Raw genomic sequence first — 26,560 nt, forward strand, 5'->3', positions numbered from 1 at the left:
ATGAAACTGAAATTCACAATTTCATGTACAATCATCTTTGTGTTGTGTATATATGAAAATGATCTTTTTATTTAAATTCATAATAAAAAATTAAATTTAAAAATCTTATAATATTTAGGTCTTTCGGTCTGGCAATATTAGTAACATGACATATATCCTTGAGAAAGTCACTAATTCAGGGGGAAGAGAACATTTTGCAATGCTTTTTGGTATGATAGTGAATGTAAGATTTGTCTTCAGGTATCTGCATCAACCAATCAACACAGATTTGTTAAGTATCCTATAAACCAGGTACTGTACTAGTTTTCAGAACACAAAGATGAAAATGAAACCATCCCTACCATCTAGAAACTTACATTTTATCTAAAAATAACATATAATGTTTATACAAAATATATGTGAATATATAGAAAGTACTTTCAGTGATGTGAGGCACCAGCAGCTGGGGTCTTAAGAGTACTTGAGTTTAGCTTCGAAGAATCTAGGGATCCTAAGTGGTGTTGAGGAGGAAGGAGTACATTTCTAGGGTTGGAGATAGCCTGTGTAAAACCACAGAGATGGGAAACGAAGTGCCTAGAATTAATGTGAGAGGAAGGGGCTCAATTTGGCTAGACCATGTAGTGTATGAAGAGGAAAAATGAAAAACATTTTGAAAGGTTGTCAGGAGGCAGAATCTGAGGACTTTTAGGTAGATGGCCATGTGAACGAAGGGACAAATGTTAGATACATTATAGAAGCAGACGCAACAAGATTTGGCAATTGATTAGATATTGGGGGCTGGAGGGGTGGGGAGCAGTTTGAGGAAAAGTGAAGTTACATAATTTATTTTGGTTAAGAAAATAATTATCTTCATAGTTACAAAGATCCCACTCAATTAGGGTTAAAGGTGTGAGCTGTATCCCTTACAAGCCTTGGGAACACAGTGGTGGTTTTGTTTCCTTTTAAATGCCAGAAAAAAATAAGAGGAAAAGTCACAAAGTGGTACATTCAAGAAAAACATTTTTATCTTTGTTCTAAAAGAGCATTTTACACAGTGCTTTACATTGTTATATTTGATCATTTTTATTTGACAGGAGGTAGGAGTTGAAAGTGTTCTCAAGCATCCTCATATATAACATCCCACTTCTTTCCCCTGGGCATTTACATGGCAGGATCCCCACATTGGGAATTTTTTCCTTCCCTCACTTTTGTGTCACAAAATCCCTAACTTCTTTCAAAGAACAGCCCAATGTCACCACTGGTTGAGACCTTTTCAGACATCCTCCCTGTAATGGAAATGCAAATTTGGAAGATCTTCCCTTCCCCTAGGCTAAAGTGCACCAGAAGCCTGGGGTGGGAGGCTTGTTTTTCAGTAGATACTTTTTGATTGGCCAGTGGGTCAATAAGGTTGTTACATTCTCTGAGCCGGGAGAAGGCTATATAAGCCCGGATGTGAGGCTTTGTTTTGGGGGCTCACTTTGAGAAGTGTTCTGTGATTTGATCAGATGAAATTCTGGGAAGCCGTTGTCCAGAGGGCCTCCCCCCCTTTGAAAAACCCAGATGTGGAAACCCAGATGTTGACTGGGTATGGATGTAATGGTTGGACAGTTTGAAATCTGTCTACTAGATCTGTTTGTCTTGATAATTCTGCCTGTATACTTTGAAGTTCGGGGTGCTGACCTTTTCCCCTGAATAAGGTAAACAATATATGTCTGAATGATTAAAGTAAGCTTGTTAACCCATTTTGAGTTGCTTTCCTTTAACAAAGCAGATCCAAGAACCTGTGTGAGCAGCCACCCTGGGGACGCTGGGGTGCTTGCTGCTACACTCCCCCATTTTATTTATCTGTACATACTCTATCTCCCAGTAAAATGTAAGCACCCTGAGGGACCACTTCCATTTTTGCATTCACAGTGCTTGGCATAGTGTGATTCACACTATTCACAGATTTTAACTGAGTTTCATAACTGCCCTCATTTTAAAGATAGGAAAACAAAGTCAGAGAGGGGAGGCTCAAGGTCTCACAACTGAACCTGAGGCTGGAACTGCAAGAGGGGTCTCCTGACTAACTCCTGTGCTTTCCACTGCATCATGGTAAAAGTCTTTGGGGAGAAATATGCTAATTAAAAAGTTACAATTAAAACAATATGTATTGGGGAGAGTCTGTCTCCATAATGAATTTGTTGCTAGGCAACATGAATATCCAGACTCTAGAAGAAAGATGAATTATGCAAATGTACCAATAAGTTTAGTACTTTGTAAAAGTGTAAGTATCACAAATTACACAAAAGTGTAAATAACATATTTTCAAATGCACCATAATATCATGGAAGAAAATAATTAGTAAGACTACTGCCATTAGACCACTGCTACTCTTTCTTTTGTCCTTTCACTACTTAGAGTCAAAGCCCCAGGTGTACTGCACGTGGCATGCAGTGGAAAGAGAGAGACTGGGGAGTGGGAAGGCCTCAGTTTGAGTCCCTTCACAAAAACACTTCATCTCTCGAAGCCACTGTTTCCTCACATGTAAAAATGACAAAGTTGGACTAGATGACCTATGAGCTCTCCTTTAGCCTAGTTTAGCCTAGTTGTCTCCTACAATGCTGAATAAGGTTCCTGAATAACTATCAACTGCCTTATAGAAAACATTTTAGAATACCATTCTTTTAATAAAAGGTACAACATTCCAATGTATACCACAAAAGGAAATAAAAACAAAGACAAAATTTAAAAATTATATAACAAGATATTAATAAATCTGAATGACCATATATGCTTAAGATATACAGCAGTATTTAAATAGATTCTTCTGTCTCATACAAAAGAAGCACCCTAACATGGTAGAGTCATATGTTGTTCTAGAGAACACCAATTTGATGCTTTGAAGTTTTAAAGGACTTTTTACCAATTTCCATCCTCAAGCAAGTTTAGAGATATCCTCATATTGAATACCTTCAACTCTGCGTCCCTTTAGAGGGCCCTAGAAATTGAAAATAAAAAGTGTAAGTATACATGGAAGAGAAAGAATAAGAAAATGACAGCAAAAAGAGAAAAAATCCAGCTCTCTTCTTCTCCAACTGTCTTAAAATGTGTAGTAATAAAACTCACTCAGTTAAAAAAAGAATACTTACTATATGATAGCATTTTGCTAAGTGCTGGTCATACAAAGAAAGAGAACAAGCTTATGTGTATACAAGTTAATCTCAGAGGGAAGGCAGTAAGGGGGAAAGAAAGGAGGAAGCTAAGAAAGACAAGAAACAGAATGAGGAGAAAAAGCATTCCAGGTCTGGAGGGCAGCTAGTGCAAAGGTCTCCCTTTTTTAGGAAATAAAGTATCATGTTCAAGGAAGAGCAAGATACCACCAGTGTTTCTGAATCACAAAGGAATTGTCTGGGTTTAATGTAGTGTAAAAAAACTAAAAAGGTAAGAAGGTGTCGGATTATTAAGGAAGAGTGAATTTTACTAAATATTTAAAGAGCAATTAATTCCAGTACTATATAAACTATTTGGGAAAAGTAGGCAAAAAGGAGTCCTACCTAATTCCTTTTATGACATAAATACAGAGCTCATACCTAAACCAGGAAGAGCAAAAACTGAGAAAGAAAACTATAGGTCAATTTCCCTAATGAATATCAATACAAAAAATTTAAATAAAATACTGGCAAAGAGATTACAGAAATATATTACAAATTTCACACACTGTGACCAGATAGGATTTATACCAAGAATGCAAAATTAGTTCAATATTAGGAAAACTATCAGCATAACTGACTACATTAAAAACAAAACCAATAAAAATCGTATGATTATTTCAATAAATGCATAGAAAGCTTCTGACAAAATATTTCTTATTAAAAGCATGTAGAAAGCACAAGAATAAATGGAATTGACCTTAAAGTGATAAGTAATATTTATCTAAAAATATCAACAGGCATTATATGTAATAAGGATAATCTAGAAGCCTTCCCAATACAATCAGGGTTTTGTAAAGCAAGGATGCCCATTATCACCACTATTATTCAATGTTAGCTATAGCAATAAGAGAAGAAAATACAATTCAAGGAATTAGAATACGCAATGAGAAAACAAACTATCACTCTTTGCAGATGATATGAGGCTATATTTGGAGAAACCCAGAGAATCAACAAAAAACTAGCTGAAATAATTAAGAACTTTTGTAAGGTTGTAGGATATAAACCCACATCAATCATCAGCGTTTCTATATATTACCAACAAAGTCTAACAGCAAAAGACAAAAAAAGAAGTTCCATTTAAAATAAGTGCAGACAATATAAAATACGTGGGAATCTACCTGTCAAGACAAACACAGGAACTATATGAACACAATCACAAAATGCTTTTCACACAAGTCAGATCTAAACAACTGGAGAAATATTAATTGTTCATGGGTAGGCTGATCCCATGTAATAAAAACGACAATTCTATCTAAATTAATCTACTTGTTCAGTGTCATGCAAATCAAACTGCCAAAAATTTATTTTATAGAGCTAGAAAAAATAAAACAAAATTTATCTGGAAGAACAAATGGCCAAGAATATTAAGGGAATTAATAAAAGAAAAATGCAAAAGAAGGTAGCCTAGCTATACCAGATGTCAAACTATATTATAAAGTGTTAATCATCAAAACTATCTGTTACTGGCTAAGAAATAGAGTGGTAGATCAGTGGACTAGATTAGGCACATAATATACAGTAGTAAATTATCATAGTAATCAAGTGTTTGATAAACCCAAAGATCCAAGTTCTTGGGGCAAGAACTCACTATATGACAAAAACTGTTGGAAAAACTTGAAAGCAATTTAGCAGAAACTAGGTATAGATCAACTTCTCAAATGATACACCAAGATAAGGTCAAAATGGGTACATGATTTAAACCTAAGGGGTGATGTCATAAGCAAATTAGGGGAGCATGGAATAATTTACCTATCAGATCTATAGATAAGGAAAGAATTTATTGCAAAACAAGAGAGAGTATTAAGGGATATAAAACTGATAACTTTGATTTCATTAAATTAAAAAGGTTTTGCGCAAATAAATCCAAAGCAGCCAAGATTAGAAGTAAAGTGGGAAACTGGAGAAAAATTTTTACAGCAAGTTCTTTTAATAAAGGCCTCATTTTAGAATATATAGAGAACAGAGTACCAGACACCCCTGCCTTATTAATTTTCTTCTGTCAAAAGAACCAAATGTCTTAATATTAAACATATGGAGGATTTTGAAAGGAGTTAATTCCTCTCATTTTTACCACTCTACAAACTTATTTCAATTTACTTCTTTATTCTCTAAATTGTTGTCTTAAAATCTACATTATAGTTTATTTTGCTATATTTGTAAAGATCTTCATTTTAGATTATTTCTAGAATGTATAAAAAGTTGTAAATTAAAGAATTCACTTCAGATTTTTTGAACATTTAAAAATGGCTGTTTCTAGGTAAAATATACTTACAGTTTCAATCATGACAGTGGCAGAAAAAGTTTTCTCACTGATGGATTCTAGGGTTGCTTCATTTCCCCTGTAGCCTCCATTCAAAACCAAAACTCTTTTTCCTAAAAAAAAAAAAAAAAAAAAAAGATCGATAGGAAACTTCACACAAAGAAAATACCTACTTTCATATTATCTATATGAGAGCAAAATATAATTTCATCAGGTAGGTCATAGTATTTCAGAACTCATTTATTACAAATGTAGAAATGGATGCCCAAAAACATACAGTGACTTAACTAAGGTCACATATCCCAACCCCTAGCCAAGGGCTTTTTGTACCACACTGGCACTACACTGATAGTAATAATAACCTTTTCTTAAAATAGAAATGGCTGATTTGCTCAAACATTGCAATGTCCTACAAAATAATTTGTGGAGAGAAACATTTTTCTTACAAAAGTCAAAAACAGAATAAAAGAGGTAGAATGTAATACAGTAGAAAAAAAATGTTGGATTTGGATCCAAGGACCTCAATTCAAGTCCCCTCTATAGCAAGGGTAGGTTATTTAACTTCTCTAGGCCTTCCTGGCCCTCACCTGTCAAACGAGAGAACTTACCTAGATCATCTTTCTCCAGACTTTTTTCAATTATGTATGCCTATCAGTAAAAAATGTTTAACACAAAACTCATCAGAAAAAAATTTTTGAACACACACCCCTAACATGTTTATTTACTTATAAATAATATACATGTACTACTATATTAATAATTGTTATAAAACAAAAAAAGTTTAGAAAAGACAAAATAATTAATCTCAGAGGCTACAGGTGCCATTAGAATTAACTGAGTGACTCATCTCAAGACTTGCACTTTAATACATAAATCATAAACATATATACCAACAAAACCCAGCAAGAAGAGATTAAACAAAATTCCATTTAAAATAACTACAGACAACATAAAATACTTGGGAGTCTACCTGCCAAGACAAATGCAAGGACTTTATGAGCATAACCCAGAACACTTTTCAGATAAATAAAGACAGATCTAAACAACTAGAGAGATATTAAATACTCATGGATAGGCCAAGCCAATATAATAAAAATGACAATTCTACCTAAATTAATTTATTTAGGTCAGAGCCACAGCAATCAGACCACCAAAAAATTATTTTATAGATCTAGAAAAAATAATAACAAAATGTACAAGGAAGATGGAAAGGTCAAGAATATTAAGGGAATCAATAATAAAAAGATGGGAAGGAAAGCAGCCTACAAACTATCTTACAAAGAGGTAATCATCAAAACAACTTGGTATTGGCTAAGAAATACGAGTAGTGGATCAGTGAAATAGTTTAGGGACACAACACAGAGTAGTAAATAATCACAGTAATTTAGTATTTGATAAACCCAAAGATCCAAGCTTTGGGGACAAGAAATCACTATCTGACAAAGACTACTGGGGGAACTGGTGGCAGAAAGTAGGCACAGACCAACATCTCATACTATATAACAAAGTCAAAATAAGTACATAATTTAGACACAGAGTGACATCATAAGCAAGTTAGGAGAGAACAGAAAATTCACCTGTAAGATCTATGGATAAGGGAAGAGTTTAAGATCAAACAAGAGATGGAGAGGATCACAAGAAGCAGAATGGATAATTTTGATTACATGAAATTAAAAAGGGTCTGCACAAAGAAAACCAATGCAGTCAAAATTAGAAGGAAAGCAAAAACTGCGGGGGTGGGGGGGAGGGGATTTCTAGCAAGTTTCTCTGATAAAGGTTTCACTTCTCAAATATACAGAGAACTGAGCCAAATTTGTAAAAATTAGAATCATTCCCTAATTGATAAATGATCAAAGGATATGAACAGGTAGTTTTCAGATGAAAAAAAAATCAAAGTTTATAAATAGTCACATGAAAAAAATTCTCTAAATCACTAATAATTAGAGCAATGCAAATTAAAATAATTCTGAGGTACCATCTCACACCTATCTGATTGGCTAACATGACAGAAAAGGAAAATGCTGGAGGACAAATGCTGGAAGGGAAATGGAAAAACAGAAAAACTAATTCACTGTTGGTAAAGTTGTGAACTGGTCCAATCATTCTGGAGAATAATTTGGAAATATACCAAAGGGCTATCAAACTATGAATACCCTCTGAACCAGCAATACCAGCACTACGTCTGTATCCCAAAAGATCAAAGAAGGAAAAGGACCTATGTTTAAAAAAATTTTTAAGCAGCTTCTTTTGTGGTAGCAAAGAGCTAGAAATTGAGAGGATACTTATTAATTGGAAAATGGCTGAAAAATTTGTAATATATGATTGTGATGGAATACTATTGTGCCACAAGAAATGACAAGAAGATCTCATATAGAAGAGACAAGGGATAACTGTTACAATGGAGGGAAAGAGCAGGAAGGCAAAAGGGAATGGGTGAACGTTACTCTCATTGAATTTGGCTTAGGGAGAGAATGACATACACACTAAATTGGGTATCTTGCCCTACAGGAGAGTAGGGGGGAAGTGGATGGGGAGGGGATGATAGAGGGGAGGGAAGGTTGGGGGGAAGGGTAGTTAGAAGCACACACTTTTGAAAAAGGACAGGGTCAAAGTAGAGAATAGAACAAATGGGAGGCAGGATAGGATGGAGGGAAATATAGTCAGTCTTTCACAATATATCCACTATGGAAATGTGTATAACTGCACATGCACCAACCTATATTAAATTACTTATCTTCCCAGTAAGGGTGGGTGACGAGGGAGGAAGGGAAAGAATCTGGAATTCAAAGTTGAAAAATCAAATGTTTAAAAAATTGTTATTATTAATATTATTATTATTGTTACTATTTACATGTAACTGGGAAATAAGATAAACAGGCACTGGGATCCATTTTGCCCTACTGGAAAGTTGGAAGGGGGATAGGGGAGGATATAGGAGAGAACAGATTGGGGGAGGGGGTATACAGTAGGATCACTGTTTTGGGGTGATGGATAGGGAAAAGATGGGGAGAAAAATTGTAACTCAAAATCTTGTGGAAATGAATGATGTAAACTAAAAATAAACATAAAATTTAATTTTAAAAAAATTATTAAAAAAAAAAAGAAATGATGAGAAGAATGGTTTCAGAAAAACCTGGGAAGTCCTACAAGAACTCATTCAAAGTGAAGTGAGCAGAACCAGAACACCGTACACAGTAACAACAGTATTATAAAGATGATCAACCTGGCTACTCTGATCAATACAATGATCGAGGACAATTCCAAAGGACCCATATTGAAAAATGCTATCCACCTCCAGAAAGAGAAGTGATGAACTGAGTGCAAAATGAAGTATAATTTTTTCACTATCTTTTTTCACTTCTTTTCTAGCAACATGGCTAGTATGGAAATATGTTTTGCATAAATTTCACATGTAATTGATATACTGTTTGACGTAGAGGAAGGGTTGGAGGAAGGAAGAGAATTAGCTGTGTGAGTAGAAAGAAGACACATGGAAGAAACATGGAAGTCAAACTGCCAAGATCTGGAAACTGACTAGAAACATGGATGTAGGATAAGGGAACGTGAAGAGCTGAAAATGACACCAAAGTTGTAAAAACCTGGGAAAAGGATGGTGGTGGCCTAAACACTAACAAGAAAGTTTTAAAGTGGGTTTGGAGGGAAAGAAAATGATATCTGTAATTTCTATCATATTTCATCCATGCCTGCTCATCCTTTGTGGTTCACTTTGTCCCGCTTAAAATGAAAACAATGAGGTAGACTTAACCACTAGCTGCTGCACCAAGGCCCACATCTTGCCCTCTGAGGGATGCCTGCTGAAGTTCAGGTGGTCTGGAGGAGAGAAAATGAAGATGGAACTTTTCCAAAAGTACCTGCACAGGTACAGTGAGTCAAGAGTCTTTGAGGATAAAAGTGACTGGAGATAAATCACATAATTATCATAGCAAGGTTACTGATTAATTATTATAGTGAGCAAAGGATGATACCTATCTTTTGATTGGTGAGGCCAGCACTATGAAAACCACTGGCCTGAATGATCTTTCAGATCCCTTCCAACATGAAAAAACATGAAATATATAGGCATCATTTATTTAAATATATTTTTTAAAACAATGAATCAAATCACTTTTCATTGCACTCCTAAGAACCAAAAAATCTTTACTATTCAGTTTCCAGAGGAAAAATTTTTGCTATTAGAATTAATAAAATAGGGCTTTTATGTGAAATAATAACTGCACAAAGGGGGGGGCGTAGTCAGGATAGCAGAGTAGAAGCATGACCTCCGAGTGGCTCCGGCTTCCACCTTCCCCAATCAATGTAAAAAGGGGACTCTGAACAAACTATGGAGCTGCAGAACCCACAAAATGATAGAGAAGCTAACTGCCTGCTGAGGACAACCCAGTAGGCCAGCAGGAATCGGCCAGCACAGCGCTATGGGAGCGGAGCCCAGGCCCAGGTGAGCCAGAGGTTTTAGCCCCAGGGCGACCAGCCACCAGCCGGAGGGACTCCACATCAGTAGCAGCTGTGGCCGTTTCCAGAATTATCAACACATAGATGCGTAGGACAAAGTAACAGGTCAGTGCAATCTGGACTTTGGGACCCAGTAAGTGGGAGTGCATAGCTTTTGCCCCCGGGGCGAGAAGCCACTGAGAGGCCGGCACAGCCAGCCAGCGCCATGTGGCAGCTTCAGCTCTTGGCTTGCAGAGTGTAAGAGGACCAAGCAAACAGTCTGAGGGATATTGGCTCTTGCTTTAACCTGCATGGATCTGGATTGCAGTCAAGGGTGGAGGTTCTGGGGCGTGTGTCCAGCTTGCCACAGTGTATGGAGGCCTCAGAGAGGGCAACCATCTAATACCTCCCGCAGCTGAGAAAACCCCAGCGTTTGAGATGAAAGCTCCCCTGTCTGGTGGCAGAGCTACTATGGCAAAAAGCCCAGGGGTCAAGTGACTAGGGGGCGACATGACCAGGCAAAGGAAACAAAGAGACAGAAGATTCCAACATTACTCTCCTATTTTGGGAACAAAAAGGAGCAAAGCACGGAACAGGAGGAAGACAGTGAAGTCAGAACTCCTGCACCAAAAGCTTCAAAGGAAAATACAAGCTGGTTACAGGCCATAGAGGACCTTAAGAAGCAGATAAGAGAAGTGGAGGAAAAATTGGGAAGAGAAATGAGAATGATGCAAGAAAATTACAAAATGAAAGTCAACAGCCTGACTGAGGAAAATAACACCTTAAAAAATAGACTAACTCAAATGGCAAAAGAGGCTCAAAAAGGCAACGAGGAGAAGAATGCCTTAAAAAGCCAAATTTGCCAGATGGAAAAAGAATCTCAAAAGCTCACTGAGGAGAATTATTGCTTCAGAATTAGATTGGAGCAAATGGAAGCTAATGACTTGATGAGAAATCAAGATGCTGTTAAACAGATCCAAACAAATTAAAGAATAGAAGGCAATGTGAAATATCTCATGGGAAAAACCACTGACCTGGAAAACAGATTCAGGAGAGACAATTTAAAAATTATTGGACTGCCTGAAAGCCATGATCAAAGTAAGAACCTAGAAATCATCCTCCAGGAAGTTCTCAAAGAAAACTGCCCTGATGAAGAACCACAGGGCAAAATAGAGATTGAAAGAATCCACCAATCACCTCCTGAAAAGATCCCCAAAAGAAAACTCCTAGGAATATTATAGCCAGGTTCCAGAATTCCCAGATCAAGGAGAGAATATTACAAAAGCAGCCAGGAAGAAACAATTTGAATATTGTGGAAACACAATCAGGATAACCCAGGATCTGGCAGCTTCTACACTGAGGGATCGAAGGGCTTGGAATATGATATTCTGGAGGTAAAAGGAGCTGGGATTAAAAACAAGAATCACCTACCCAGCAAAACTGAGTATCATGTTTCAGGGGAAAATATGGTCATTCAGTGGAATAGAGGACTTTAAGCATTCTTGATGAAAAAACCAGAGTTGAATAGGAAATTTCATATTCAGATACAAGAAGCAAGAGAAGCATGAGAAGGTAAACAGGGAAAAGAAATCATAAGGAACTTATCAAAGTTGAACTATTAACATTCCTACATGGAACAACAATAATTGTAACTGATGAAACTTTTGTCAGTATGAAAATAGTTGAAGGGAATGGAAATATATATATGTCTATATATGAGGGTATATGGGCATATGAATACATATGTGAATGTGTGTATATATGTTTACAGGTATACATAGAGGGCACAGGACCAATTTAACAGGAAGGGATGATACTTAAAAGGGGAAATTAAGAGGTGAGAGAGGAATATAATGAGAGGAGATGGGGAGAGACAATGGGGTAAACTATCTCATAAAGAAGAGGCAAGGGAAAATGGTTACATTGGAGGGGAAGAATAGGAAGGCAAAAGGGAATGGGTCAACCTTATTCTCATTGAATTTGGCTTGGGGAGGGAATGAAATACACACTAAATAGGGTATCTCACCCTACAGGAGAATAAGGGGGAGGGGATGAGAGCGGGGATGATGGAAGGGAGGGCAGGCTGTGGGGGAGGGAAGTTGGAAGCATCCACTTTTGAAAAGGGAAAGGATCAAAGTAGAGAATAGAACAAGTGGGAGGTGGGATAGGAGGGAGGGAAATATAGTCAGTCTTTTACAATATATCCACTATGTTATTGTTTTGCATTAGCTACACATGTACAACCTATACTGAACTGCTTATCTTCCCAGTAGGGGTGGGTGACAAGGGAGGAAAGGAATGAATCTGAAATTCAAAGTTTTAAAATCAAATGTTTAAAAAAATATATATACTATTATTAACACTATTTTACATATAATTGGGAAATAAGATATACAGGCACTGTGGGGCATAGAGATCCACCATGCCCTACTGGAAAAGTTGAAAGGGGTATGGGAGAAAATATGGGAGAGAGCAGATTGGAGGAAGGGATATCCTATGAGACTGCTATTTTGGGGCGGTGGGTAGGGGAAAAATGGGGAGAAAATTTGTAACTCAAAATCTGGCAGAAATGAATGATGTAAATCAGAATTTAATAAAGCATTTGAAAAATGGAAAAAAAATAACTGCACAAAGGGGATGAAAGAGAAGCCCCCCCAAAAAAATATTTTAAGAAGCCAGAACTTGGGAATTAGCATTATAATTATTATTATACATATGATTATTAGAGAAGCTGTATATATTCATATAGGGCCATATAACTGGTATCATTATTACTAAAGAAGCATGTATGTTCAGCATGACACACGGGGTCCACCTTAGAAACACTAAGCCTTAATTTCATAATTGGCCTCTGAAAAATATCATGTGACCACAGATAAATCACTTAACCTATCAGCACCCCAGGTAACTGAGATTATAAATTACAAATGAATTATCAATATACAATAATGAAGGGAAGTTCCACATCAGAAGTATCCTTCATGGACAAAATTACATGTCATTTCTAGTACATAAATACTTTCAAATTTTCTTTTCATATTATACAAAAAAAATTTGTACCAGGAACTCAAGTTAAAAGAGGAAAAATAAGTTTAAATGCCCTGGCAAGGTAGTGGCAACATCAAACTTTACAAGAAGAGAAAAGATTAGAAGAGCACTAGCATAACTTATATGTAAATAACTCTTTTTGGTAAAGAAAGAGTATACAGAAATCTATGAATCTACTCAAATTTTATTCATTTATAACACTGTATTCCCCTCTACAAACTGAGAAAAAAAAATCTAAAAAGAAAATCTCATTCATGACCCTTAAATGAAGGTACAACATGAATCTAAGGATGAAATAAATCATTTTGAGGGCATAGAAGTTATAGATTTAAAAAGAGATTTACCTGGTGCTGGTATTACTGTCTCTAAATGGGTCTGGTCAAGTTTTAGCTTGTCTCCAGAATCGATCATCTTTACCACTGCTGTGTATTTGTCAATTACTTCCTGTGCATAAAATTAACATTTTAGCAAACGAATTTTGAAAAACACAGACAAAAGATAAAAGTTATGGCTATATCAAAAGAACAAAGTCATTCTACAAACTTTAGTGTTTTCCAAGGTCCAAAAGTGGCTTCAAATCTAAAGTTTCCAAAAGCAAACCTAGATCAAAGCTTATCTAAGATTTGTATCTGCTGAACGAAAGAAAGTTTAGGAAAATTCAGAGACAATCGTTAAGAATGAAGTATAAGGGCTCACTGTGCCCAACTTGAAGATATACATGAGGCAGAGTGCTAATATATAGTTAGTCTAAAAAAAAAGTAGAGAATATATTTTGTGTAAGTACTCCATCAGAATGTTAACAATACTCTAGAGTCCCACTAAAGTAAAAAAAACTGTGATTATTAGGACCTCAGAATATAATATTGCTTTCATTCCCCAACTGGTAAATGGTCAAAGGATATGAAAAGGCAGTTTTTTTGATGAAGAAATCAAAACTATATAGTCATATGAAAAAATGCTCTAAATTATTGATTAAAGAAATGAAAATCAAAACAACTCTGAGGTACCACACACCTATTAAATTAGATTGGTTAACATGGCAAAACAGAAGAATGATAAATGTTAGAGGATGTTGTAACACTAATTCATTCTTGGTGGAGGTGTGAGCTGATCCAACTGCTCTGGAGAGCAATTTGGAACTATATCCAAAGGGTTACAAAAATGTGTATACCCTTTGACTAAGAAATACCACTTCTAGGGCTATGTCCCAAAGTGATCATAAAAATGGGAAAAGGACCCACGTGTGCAAAAATATTTATAGCAGCTCTTTTTGTGGTGGCCAAGAATTGGAAACCGAGAGGATACCCATCAATTGGGGAATGGCTGAACAAGTTGTGTTATATGAATGTAATGGAATACTATTGTGCTATAAGAAAAGCAGGCTTCAGAGAAACCTGGAAAGACTTATATGAACTGATGCTGAGTGAGGAGCAGAACCAGGAGAACATTGTGCACAGTAACAGCCACAGTGTGTGAGGACTGATTTTGGTGGACTTAGCCATTCTCAGCCATGCAAGGACCTAAAACAATTCCAAAGAACACATGATAGAAAATGCCATCCACATCCAGAGAAAGAACTATGGAGCAGACTATTTTCTTTTTTGTTTTATTTTGGTTTTTTTCTTTCTAATGGATTTTCCCGTTCGTTATAATTCTTCTATGCAACATGACTAATGTGAAAATATGTTTAATAGGAATGTATGTGTAGAGCCCATTGCAAGTTGAAGAAGATATTGTAAGTCATCTTGGGAAAGGAGAGAAAGAAAATTTAAAATTTGCATAAGTGATTGTTGAAAACTAAAAATCAATAATTTAATAAAAAAAAGAAAATCAAAACAACTTTGAGATATCATTTTACACCTCTCAGATTGACTAGAATCACAGAAGGGGGGGATGTAGAAAAATTGGGACATTAATACACCATTAGTGGAACAGTGAACTGATTCAACCATTTTGGAAAGCAATATTCCAGGAGGAACTGGAACATAGTAGGCACTTAATAAATGTTGATTGACTCATCTCACAGTTTATTGTGAGAATCAAATGAGATACTGTAGTAAAGTGCTTTACAAACTTTAAAGCACTGTAATGCTATATCATCATGAACACTGGTCCTGGAAAACAGATGAACAAATGTAATTCCCTACTTTAAAGGGCTATACAAATCCTAGCTATGTTCATCATCATCATCACCATCACCACCACCATCACCACCATCACTATCTTCAACAAAGAGATGGGGAACTAAGAATGTGGATATTTCATGTGTTGTCAGGCACAGATATATCAGTTAGATTTGTTAAACTTAAAAACAATTTTTAAAAATCTTTGTTATAAGGAAAAGGAGATATATGTGTCAATGTATGTGATACAAAAAAGAGGTATCAGTTTTATAATTTGTTTTTAATATAAAGGCAAAATCCCAACAAAGTACGAAGATTATTATTTATAATTAATTAAATATAATTAAGAGTTGAAGAAGATATTGCTTCCACCTGCAAGGCAAGGGGTTGAGAAGGACCAGGGTAAAGGATCAAAGAAGGCTTCAGAGAGGATAAGGTATTTAATCTGAGTCTTAAAAAATAGGAAGAATTGGGGGTGGCCAGATAGCACAGTGAGTAAGAGCACTGGCCCCAGGGTCAGGATGACCTGGGATCAAATCCAGGCTCAGACACTTAGCACCCACCCAGAAACACCTGGCTGTGTAACTTGAGCAAGTTACCTAACCCCAATTGCCTTAAAATAAATAAATAAATAAGAAGGATCTGAATACATGGATAAAGATGGCCATGAGGAATGAGATAAACAAGGGCATAGAAGCAAAGAAGGACAGGAAGAAATTGGGAAACAATGAAAAGTCCAAGTGGGCTGAAACTGAGGTGAAAGGAAGTAAGGGCAAGAGAATGTTAATGTTATCGGAGCAACGGATCATAAAGATGCTTCAGAAAGTGATATGAAAGACAGAACAAATAAGGAACTAGAAATAGGAAGACCAGTTGGGTTATTAGAGAAGTTCAGGTAAGATATATTATACACTACAATGGAAGTAGTACCAACAGAAAGAAGGAAATGGATTTGAGACTTATAGAAACCAAGTTGAGAGAACTTGGTAGACAGTTGAATGCAGAGATAAGAAATGTAAGAAAATACTGCATTTTAAAAATGTTTCTTGCACTTTGAAGATTCAAACAGAGAACTTTGGCCCCAAGCAGCACTAAACTATTAAGGTATAACTGATCAAAATACTGGTGCTTCACTACAGAAACAAACAATTTACCCAAATTCTCCAAATATTCTGGCTGACAAGTTTTATAGGCTTACCTGGACAACTCCCTTTTTCTTATGATATTTCTCTCCAAGTTTTTTGGTTATAATTTTCACAATAATTTCCTTTAATAAAAACAAAAAAAAATATTTTAGAAAAAAAAAAGACTGGATCTTCCTATTGTGTTTCTTTACTTTAAGTTAATGTTTATGGAAGAGCTTTTTCTAATTAGCTGTTACTGCTGTGCTACAGTAAATAGAAAGGCACAGATTTCCAAGCCTTTTCCACTGCTGGCTAATCTATGAGAAAAATATTCCTTTAAAAATCTCTCATCTCTTGTTCAGATCACTATTACCAAAGAAGAGTCAAGATAAGAAGACTCTTCACTCCATGGTGAAAATATCTCGACAGCTAAGAACCTTTACCTCTTGACATTTAACCCCATTAACTCATGCCTTCCATGTATAGTCTATTAATTTGTTGATTTCATTCTTTTAAAAAAAAAAGACCATAATCTTAATCAAACATACTCAAATATTCTAACAGAAAAAAAAGACTGTAAAGAAAAGTATAAAGTTTCACTATTTATAGTTAAAGTTTATGAAACTTTTTAAAAACAAGATAAGCCACTTTTCAATATTGACAGATATAAGGATTAGTAAATTTTCCTAGAAAAATAGCAGGAAACCTTTAAGCTCATGTATTATAGTCAAATTAGTTCAAAAGTTTCTCATATGATTTTCAATTTTTGATTTACTAAGAATTTTCAGATTAATGCTTGCTATCTTTCTTTTGAGAATCTAATTTTCAAATGATAGAAAAAAATTATGATTATATATTTCACATAAATAGAAATTGGGCTTGTTCTTCTTTCTGTCTTCCTGATTCTGATAAGCTTTCCAAAGATTAGCAAAGAAATTTCAATTGCTTCATTTATTGCTATATTCAGTGCAATGATTTTGTATTTATCATTTCAAATGTTTATTTTTAAAAAGAAAAAAGCTAGGTTAACAATTCTATGGTAAGCCATGTTAAATACTGAATTTTTAAATGTTTAGAAGGGTGGTATGGAGAGAAGTGTGTAAGGTTACAGAGAAGAGAGTCTTTAAATACTAGAACTCTTTCTAGTGCTTAAGAGAATGTCTGAACCTTCTTAATCCAAGTCTACCCTGAAACCTCTGAAAAGAAGCTAATTAATGTCAGAGCAGGCAGTTTTTCTGACTCAGATACTTATTGCCATAAGGAAATAAGCTGAGTTTACCAAAGGCCATAAAATGAGGTAATCTGAAGAGAAATTATGACTCATTATACAATTACAATTTTTACCCACTAAATTCCTTTCTTTCTAGAGTTTTAGACAAACTGCTTCAGGGTAAAAAGAGAATAGAAAATTAATTAAAACAATTATTGAAATACTTTAAAATACCTAATACAATATACCTCCCTAAGATAAAAAGGCTGAACAATAGCATTAATATATTGGTTGTTTTAACTGTATACATGTAAACCATGTGAAGTTGTTGATAAATTACAACTGGATATCATATTCTTGGAATAACAGCTATTTCACAAAAACAACCAACACTTCAGAGAATTACAATTATTTACTAAGCTAAAAATCACTGAATTACCAGCAGGATTTAGTGACATAGTAGAGAGAATCCTGGATTAAAAGAGTGCCTGATCAAAGTCCCTGAATTCAATACTGTCTCTGCCATTTACTCCCTGGATATTTCTAAGCAAACTATTTAAACTTTCTGAGCTTCATTTTCCTCATCTATAAAATGGATAGGTTGAACTAGATGACGTTTAAAATTCCTTCCAACAACAAAGGTATAAACCCTATGAAATTAATCGGATTGATTTAGGTTTTGGTCTCATTATAGCTTTCATTTATACAAAATTTTGGATGACAAAAATCTCTAAAGAAAACATAAAACCTACAAATTTTCAAAAAACATCTATTCTAAGGGGAAAAAAAGGATTTTTAAAGCAACTAGGTTGATTTTTCCCTCCTACAGGGTGCAATAACATTCTACACTGGGTAGATGGGGAAGAAAATCTTTGCTTCTATAAAATAGAAAGGAAAAATTAACCCTCATTCTCACATAAAACCAAACATTACCTTCAAAATGTTTACAACGACCTTAAACTTCAACCCACAAATTAAACATAGAAAGATGATTCAATTTTCACTTTCCTAAATTAATCAGATATAGTTGGCTAGAATGGCTTTACAAATTGCATTAATTTCTAACATTACAATAGGAAGCATGTTTTTAGAAACACTGACTTTCTGAATTAATCCTCATTGCCATCACCAGTGAGAATTATCTCTATTTTACAGTGGTACAAAAGAAGATATAAAAGTGAAAATAAAGATGCATTTGATTTTCAAAGACAGGGAGAAACAACAGACCTATGGGATCAGACTCCTCATCTCCTAGTTTAAAATACTTTCATTTTGTAATTGGCACATTTCTTTCTTCTAAAATTTGCCTCTTTAGAAGAATGAGTGCCACTTCAAAGGAAAAAAAAAGTTTTGTGAAAACTTTCTAGCTTATTAAGTTCAGAAAAAGTGCCTCAATAAATACATACAAATGCTTTTCCTTGGCCTGCCAAGTTAAAATCAATTTATTCTATAACCCAGGAACATTTTAATGTTTTTTAGTTAAAAATTATCTTCAATCTCAGATATGAAAACCTGGCTAGTCCTTATTCCCTTAGAAAAAGGTAGAAAACAAAATTCTTATATTCAAAAGGATACTTACAATCTTCAATTTAAATTATCTATTGCTAGATTCAGTACATCTCTGTAAAACAATGCTATTCCTTTCTTGGAAGTATAAAAATAATGTTCTGAAATATATTGCATCTTAATTGAAAGATCTGAAGTCAGCTACAGAAGCAAATCTTTTTATGAAAATTACTAAATATATTGTAGAAAACTCACTAAAAAGAATATGTTTTTGGAAAACTAGATATCTGTGGTAAATAAGAACAGAAAAAAATATCACATAAAGATAATTCTGGGGGGTGGCTAGGTGGCACAGTGAATAGAGCACCGGCCCTGGAGTCAGGAGGACCTGAGTTAAAATCCAGCCTCAGACACTTAACACAAAAACCAGCTGTGTGACCTTGGGCAAGTCATTTAACCCCAACTGCCCTCCAAAAAGCAAAAAAAAAAAAAAGATAAATCTGGGCCTTAAAAACTAGTACTTACAAGGGTGGCCAGGTGGCGCAGTGAGTAAAAGCGCCGGCCCCAGAGTCAGGAGACCCAGGATCGGTTCCAGCCTCAGATACTTAGCACCCACACAAAATAACTGGCCACGTAACCTTGAGAAAGTTACTTAACCCCAACTGCTTTTAAAAAAAAAAAACTAGTACTTACTTAAAAAATAGTACTTACAGGGTGCAGCCAATAATCCGTTCGAGCACTTTTTTTCTTTTGTTCTTCGAGCTATAAAACAAGTAAGTTATTCATAATACTGTTCCTATAAAGTCCTTAATAAGTTGCAAACATCATTTTTAATTACCAAGAGGATACCATGAAAAAATAAAAACTATAAAGATTCATGGTTTCACATAAATTCTCCTTTGTATATGAAATATTCCTGCTTGGTGAAGTCTATCTAGTTCACTAAAAAAAAGAAAACAAAAACAATACCCAGAAAATTCTAGAAAAAGTATTCCAAAAAACAGGGATAACTTAGATTGGGAGAGAGAAGGTGAAAGGAGAAGAATGGGAAAAAAAAATTATGGTCAATAAGTTGAACACCTGGGGCGGCCAAGTAGCACAGCGAGTAAGAGCACCGGCTCCAGTGTTGGGATGACCTGGATCAAATCCGGGCTCAGATACTCAGCACCACACCCAGAAATAACTGGCTGTGTAACCTTGAGCAAGTTACTTAGCCCCAATTGCTTTAAAAAAAAAAAAAAGTTGAACACCAAAGACTTAGGGTTTGTCAAAACTGTGAAAAATCCCAGGGTAAGAACTTCCTCCATTGACTCATTTTCAGTGCCAGCCCTTCCAACATTTCTATTCTTTTTAGACCTTTTCTCACCACAGGATCTATGTAGCTAAACTGGGCTTCTCACAGTTCCTCACAGAGGCCACTCTATCTTCCACCTCAGGGCCTTTCCTGGAATGCCCTCCCCACCATCATTTCTGCCTCTTAGTTTCCCTAGCTTCTTTCCCAGCTCAAATTCTACCTTTTGCCTTTACTGACACCCTTCACTGATGCCCTTCAATTGCTAGTGTTTTCTCATTTTGCATTTTGTCTCTGCATCAGACTGTGAACTCTTTAAGAGCAAGATTTGGTTTGGCTTTTCTCTATATCCCCAGTGCTTAGCAGAATGCCTGGCATAGATGTAATGAGAATGTAAATTTATGTTGTTGCCATCTTTCTAAGATTGTGCAAGATCTTCCCTGCCCCTAGGTTAAATGCACCTGGAGCCTGTGGTGGAAGGCTTGTTTTTCAGGAGATACTTTGTGATTGGGCAGTGGGTCAAGAGGGTTGTTACATTCTCTGAGCCAGGAGAAGGCTATATAAAACCTGTTGTGAGGCTTTGTTTTGGGGATCACTTTGAGAAGTGTTGTGTGATTTGACCAGATGAGAGACTCTGGGCAGCCGTTGAGAGCCCCCTGGCTTTGAAAAACCCAGATGTTGATGCTTCCCTCTCTGGTAACTGACTAGGCATAGATGTAATAGTTGGACAGTTGGAGGCCTGTCTGCTGAAATGTTTCTGTTTGCTTGTAACCTTTGTATACTCCGAAGTTCGGGGTGCTGACTTTTTCCCCTGAACTAGGTAAATGATATGTTTGATTAAAGCAAGATTGTTAACCCATTTTGAGTTGCTTTCCTTTAGAAAAGCAGATCTAAGAACCTGTGTTGGCAGCCACCCTGGGTATGCTGGGGTGCTTGCTGCTACAACAGAGAAAATACTTAAATGCCTGTTTTACTATAAGCTATGGATTGTTAATTGTTAAAAAGCAGGTAAAGCAGGATTCCTAAAATTTCTCATCTCATTCACTCTTAAAGATGAATGCAACAACTACAACTACCTTCAGCACCTGAAACTAGCTTGTCCATCTTTCCCAATGTTAAAGATTAAAAATGATGTTTATGCAAAGCAAGAGTAGGGATTACACTCCAGTATCAGGGAAATTTTTAAGCACAAGAAGCTGACAGCACTTGAAATTATTTTAATATGATAACAAAGTCAGAGTAAGAGAGAAATAAAAAATACAAATAACAAAAGGAGGAAATAGATAAATGGATGACAGAACTCTGTCATATACTCAGATCTTTCACGTTCTTAGCAGTTTAACATTAACCCTGTTTTCCATCTTTCCTTGGAAATAAATGAGAAAACTCTATATCCAATTGAAACCTAATTCTAAAGTCTCCAACTTTTCATATGAATGAAGGGTAACCAAGATATTAAAATTTATAATTAAAAGAAATTAATCTGGAGGATATGCCATTTAAACAGCTACTTAATCTGCTGCTTTTATATCATACTTATGCCTTTCAGTTTGTCCTACACAGGGCAAATTTTCAGCATCAGGAGAGACTGAACAGTAGGAAAAAAACAATAGATAAAAGCACTAGAGATTTTACTTTATCAGTACTACCTAAATTAAATTTTTAAGGGATGAAGTTTTTAAGTCCATAGATAAAAACGCATCCCTGAAAGACAATGGCAGGTATAACACAGTAGTCCATAGACCAAAAGTGATCCCATTCAATGACCTCAAAAATAATTTATGTCAATCTTTTGATGGCTAGAAAAAAGTAGGAAGTTTCTTTGGTCAGGGAGAGGGAAAGACATAGCAACTGTTTTAACCATTTTAAGAACAGAAATACTCAGTTTCTTTCCAGTTCTTCTCCTCCCTTTTTAGATAGGGTAAAGCTAAGGTATGGGGGTTGCAGAGACAATTTCCACTAGAATATATACAAGATACGGTCTTCATATTTACCTCGAGAGGCTTATACAAACTGATGCTGAGTGAGAAGAGTAGAACCAGGAGAAATTTGTACACAATTACAGATACAACGTATGTGTGATGACATACTTTGATAGACTGGACTCTTCTCAGCAATGCAGTGATATAAGTCAATCCCAAAAGACTCATGATGGAGAGAAATATGTGCATCCAGAGAAAGAACTAAGTTTATATCCAGGTGGAAGCAAAATACCTGATCTTTTTCCTTCTCTTATTTGGTTTTATGTCCTCTTTACCATTTTTCATTCCAGCTGGTACAATCCGTCCTTATAACCTGACTAATGTATAATGTGAAAGTATTTACAGCTCCTATACTTGACTATAAGCCACCATGGGGGGGGGGGGAAGGGAGGGCGGGGAACAAAATGTGAAACTCAAGGAATTGTGGAATTGAATCCTGTAAACTAAAAGGAAACAAACAAATTAATTTTAAAAAAAATATAAGCTACAAAAAAAAAAAGCATATATACAAGATTCGTAGCTAGTTTTAGAGTCACAAAGTGATCCTTATCAGTAAAATGCTTTCAATTGTACAAATTACTTTAACTGAAGATGCATTATTATGAGCTTGACCAAAAAATTAAAAATACCTCATCTAGACATCTTCATTCACTTGTCAGGATGTGCTAAGGTTGGAAGCAACAAGAGAGCATAAGGATACTGGTCTGAAATTGAGGTCTGATTATTGAGAATGTTTATTGCCAAAGAGGAGAAAAATTAAGTCAGAGACTAAGGGGAAAAATAACTGTTCTGGCTTTAATAACTCTTTGGAAATAAAGCTTTGAATAATAATTTATTATTGCTGAACTTTCTAATTCTGTACCCAAATTTTATAGTGATTTTTACTGATAACTCTTCAGGTAAGAAAGTATGGTATTTATTCTGATTTTCTAAATAGATAACTTCACAGATGGATATGGCTGACAATCACTTCTCAAAATAGCACGCATAAATTTGTCCAGTCCAAGATGGACATATATTTGTATGATATACTGCAACATTCATTAAGATCTTCTTGGATTTTCATTAGCTTTGAAATATATAATTAATTCCCCCTTTAAGAATCAATGAATATTTTATAAGATACCCTTTCTTAATTATACCTCCATTATTTCATCAAGTGCAGATTTCTTCTTCTTCTTTTCTTTTGACTGAGATGAACTGTGGGATGATTCTTTCCGTTTTACTGATGCTGCAGTCCCCACCATTTTCAATGCACTAGGACCCAGAGAACTGATGGAAATAAAAACCAGGTCAATTAATTCTGAGTTCCTTGAGATCAGGAACTGTCTTTTGCCTTTCTACCCAGCACTCAGCACAATGCGTAAACAAAGCAGTTGCCTAATAAATGCTTGCTGACTGACCTAGCAAACTCCATTTGCAAATAAATGTTTTACAATAAAGAAAGATTAACAAGGGAATCATTATATTTGATAGCACCTCTGATTTATAAGAATTAAAATCAATCAAGAGAACAAAGAAGGTATCATGGTTTAGAAGAGAACAAATTTAGACTCAGGAGCTCACAAGGTTCTGGCACTGACCAGTCATATAAATTTTCACAGAATCTCAGAAGTTGAAAATTAAAACACAGAAGCCATCTAGTCCAACCCATACCTAATTAAGAATCCAAGCAGTCATTCAGCCTTTCCTTGAAGAACTGAAGAGTAAGAGGCAGTTGGTTCCCCTTCACAAAGTAGTTCATTCCACTTTTGGGTAGCTTTAATTGTTAGGAAATTCTTACATAGTTCCAGTCAAAATCTGACTCTCTGAAAATTCCACCTAATGATCCTAGTTATGCATTTTGGGGTCCAAGTGGAACAAGTCTGATCCCTCATACACACAATCACCTTTCAGATTCCTGAAGACAGCTATCATGTCCCCAATAACTTTTTTCTACAGTTTAAACATCTCTGATTCCTTCCAGAGATCCTATTATGGTATGATCTTGAGGTTTTTCACCACCTTGGTTGCCCTCCTTTGGATACTCTCCAGCTTATCAATGTCATTCCTAAAATGTGGCACCCTGATCTGACCAGGACAAAACAAAACAAGATTATTGTCTCCCTGGTCCTACACACTATGCCTCTCTCAGCTGTAAGAGAGGTTTATATCTCCTGGTAACCTTTTGGTTACCATCTCATGCTGCTGACTCATATAACGTTTATAGTTCTATTATTAAAGTGCCAAGATCTTTTCCAAATGAATTACCATCTAGACATTCCACCTTTATCTTATATTTATAAGATGATTTCTTAAATTCAAATATAAAATTTTAAATTTATCCCCATTAAATTTCATTTCATTAGATTCTGCCCTCGATGTCAAATATGCATTCACAATACTCAGACCTGAACCAGATTAAAATGTAATTGGGAAACACTAAACAAAATAAATTAAAAATACAATAGAAAATACATAAGGTTAATATGTAGCTCTCTGAGTCAATATGCAGCCTGCAGGAAACCTTATATACAGTTTAGTAGCCCCATTTCTATTTGGGTTTGACACCAATGCTTTAGACAACTGAGATCTTTTTGGACCCCAGAAAGATCTAGATCTGTCACCCAGTGTTAGGCAAGCTCTCTAAACTTTGTGTCACCTAGAAATATAAGAACTGTACTATTTATAGCTATCCAAGTCTTTGATAAAAATGTTAAGTACCACACAGCCAAGAATATAATTCCTTACTAGGGTCCTCCTTCCAAGTTCACGTCAAATCATTAACAGATTCCTGGCTAAAACAGCTGTTTGAGGAGAAAAAGGCAGCCAAACTCCCACACACAGCAAAAAAACCCAAAAACAAAACAAAACCACAAAACTAAGAAATAGTACAAAAGCAAGAAAACAAATGAGAAACTATAGTTTTTCATTTTATCCTCCCTAGAATGGCATAAAAAAATCAGCCAGAAGACCAAGCAAAGAGGGACCACCCAAAAAAGACAGTGGCAGCATGGATAAAGAAAATAAAAGCTTCTCAGTGACCAAAGTCAGGCTAAAGACACGGGCAGACTAGAAGGCTGTGTATCTAGAGACAGCAAAAGTGAAAAAATACTATGAAAATGCTTCAGAGTGGTCAGAAACCCACAAAATAAACTAAAAGCAACCTTAAACAGCAGTAATTATTATGGATGCATCAGCACCTAGGTCTAGGACACCCTAGAACTCCATGGTCCACAGTACTCTGTCCTGAGACACCATACAGAGCCTTTAAGATTTAGCACACTGAACCTCATCAAGCCAAGGAAGGTCTAAAATCTTACAGCATTCTAACTGTAGATACTCTCTTGGAGACAGAAATCAGCACAAAAACGTAGGAAACTCAGTTCAAGAACAAGGAGAAGAACACCCTACCAAAAAGTATCGTTGAAGGCAGCACCTGGCCCTGACACAAAGGCCCAGTTCAGAAACTGAAGCTGAAGAGATGTGTAAACCAAAGAATATACTGACAAGGATAAAGATCTCATCATAGATCTAGAGATGCCCTAAAATCCAACCTACAATCATGATATCATAACAATGTCAAGCAAGACTCAAAAACAAAAAATGGATTTTCCACAAGGACTATATGAACGTGATGAGGGATGGCTCACAATAGGTTCAGCAGGAACTCTGATCTTTATCTAAGACCAGAAAACCCTGGATTCAGTCTGGAAAGAATTCAGCCCAAGCCAACTTGGAATCAGAGTTGTAAAAGTTTATTGTATGCTTTACAGCGGGCAAGGGTCTTTAGGGAACCTGCAAGTTTATTGTTAGGCTATACAGTGGGCAAGAGTCCTTTAGGGGACCTGCAACCTTAAAGGGGTAGAATTAAGGTTTTTATAGAATAATCCATAGTAGAACCCGTGCCAATTATGCTAACTAGGTGATTAAGGGTGGGATTAGGGAGGAGTTAAGGTGGGGCCAGTGTTTAAAGGGATATGCACTTTTAATGTAACTTTGAAGGCGTATTGCCCATAATTCACTGGGAAAAAGCCCACGAGGGGGCTACCTGGACTTGTGGTTTTAGGCTTAAAACATCACTAAAGCAGCTATCGGTCAAGGGCTGACTGAGAAATGCCCAGTCTGCCACCCACCAGTGTCATGTTTGACAAGATTCGTGTCTGGGAACCAAGGTTAATGGAGATTTAGTGTGTGGATAATAGGCTAAGGAGTTAACCCAGAGATAGGGTCCTAAAGGATTCATGGGGGCAGCGGAACACTATACAAGGGGGAGATAATAGTTGCCTAAGCTGGAATGTTTATAGATACTTTTGTGAAAGATTCACAGGTGTAGCTTGTCACTGTTCCAAGCTGAGATAACCAATTCATGAGTTGTTGCTGGGCAGAGTTAATGCTCTGAAGCTGGGGGGGGG

At 35.9% G+C, this 26,560-nt stretch overlaps 1 protein-coding gene across 2 annotated transcripts in view; it reads right to left on the reverse strand.

Annotated features, from left to right (window-relative positions):
- Window positions 1–982: 982 nt before the first annotated feature.
- Window positions 983–26,560, reverse strand: part of LOC138176142 (DNA/RNA-binding protein KIN17) — a 42,933-nt gene continuing 17,355 nt past the window's right edge. Inside the window, exons 8-13 of one of the 2 annotated variants that reach the window (XM_069106915.1) lie at window positions 23,309–23,438; window positions 19,605–19,655; window positions 16,252–16,320; window positions 13,275–13,374; window positions 5,446–5,546; window positions 983–2,959 (exon numbers count right to left, since the gene is read on the reverse strand). In XM_069106915.1, coding sequence (XP_068963016.1) covers window positions 2,897–2,959; window positions 5,446–5,546; window positions 13,275–13,374; window positions 16,252–16,320; window positions 19,605–19,655; window positions 23,309–23,438 — 514 coding nt within the window. In that variant the 3' untranslated portion in view covers window positions 983–2,896. Of the gene's footprint in view, window positions 2,960–5,445; window positions 5,547–6,041; window positions 6,082–13,274; window positions 13,375–16,251; window positions 16,321–19,604; window positions 19,656–23,308; window positions 23,439–26,560 lie in introns of those variants that run through there. The other variant, XM_069106916.1, reaches the window with a different exon arrangement.

The sequence above is a fragment of the Petaurus breviceps genome, unplaced genomic scaffold, assembly GCF_028583685.1.
Source record: "Petaurus breviceps papuanus isolate PSGF00001 unplaced genomic scaffold, PetGlider_PUasm1.0 81, whole genome shotgun sequence".
NCBI lineage: Eukaryota > Metazoa > Chordata > Mammalia > Diprotodontia > Petauridae > Petaurus > Petaurus breviceps.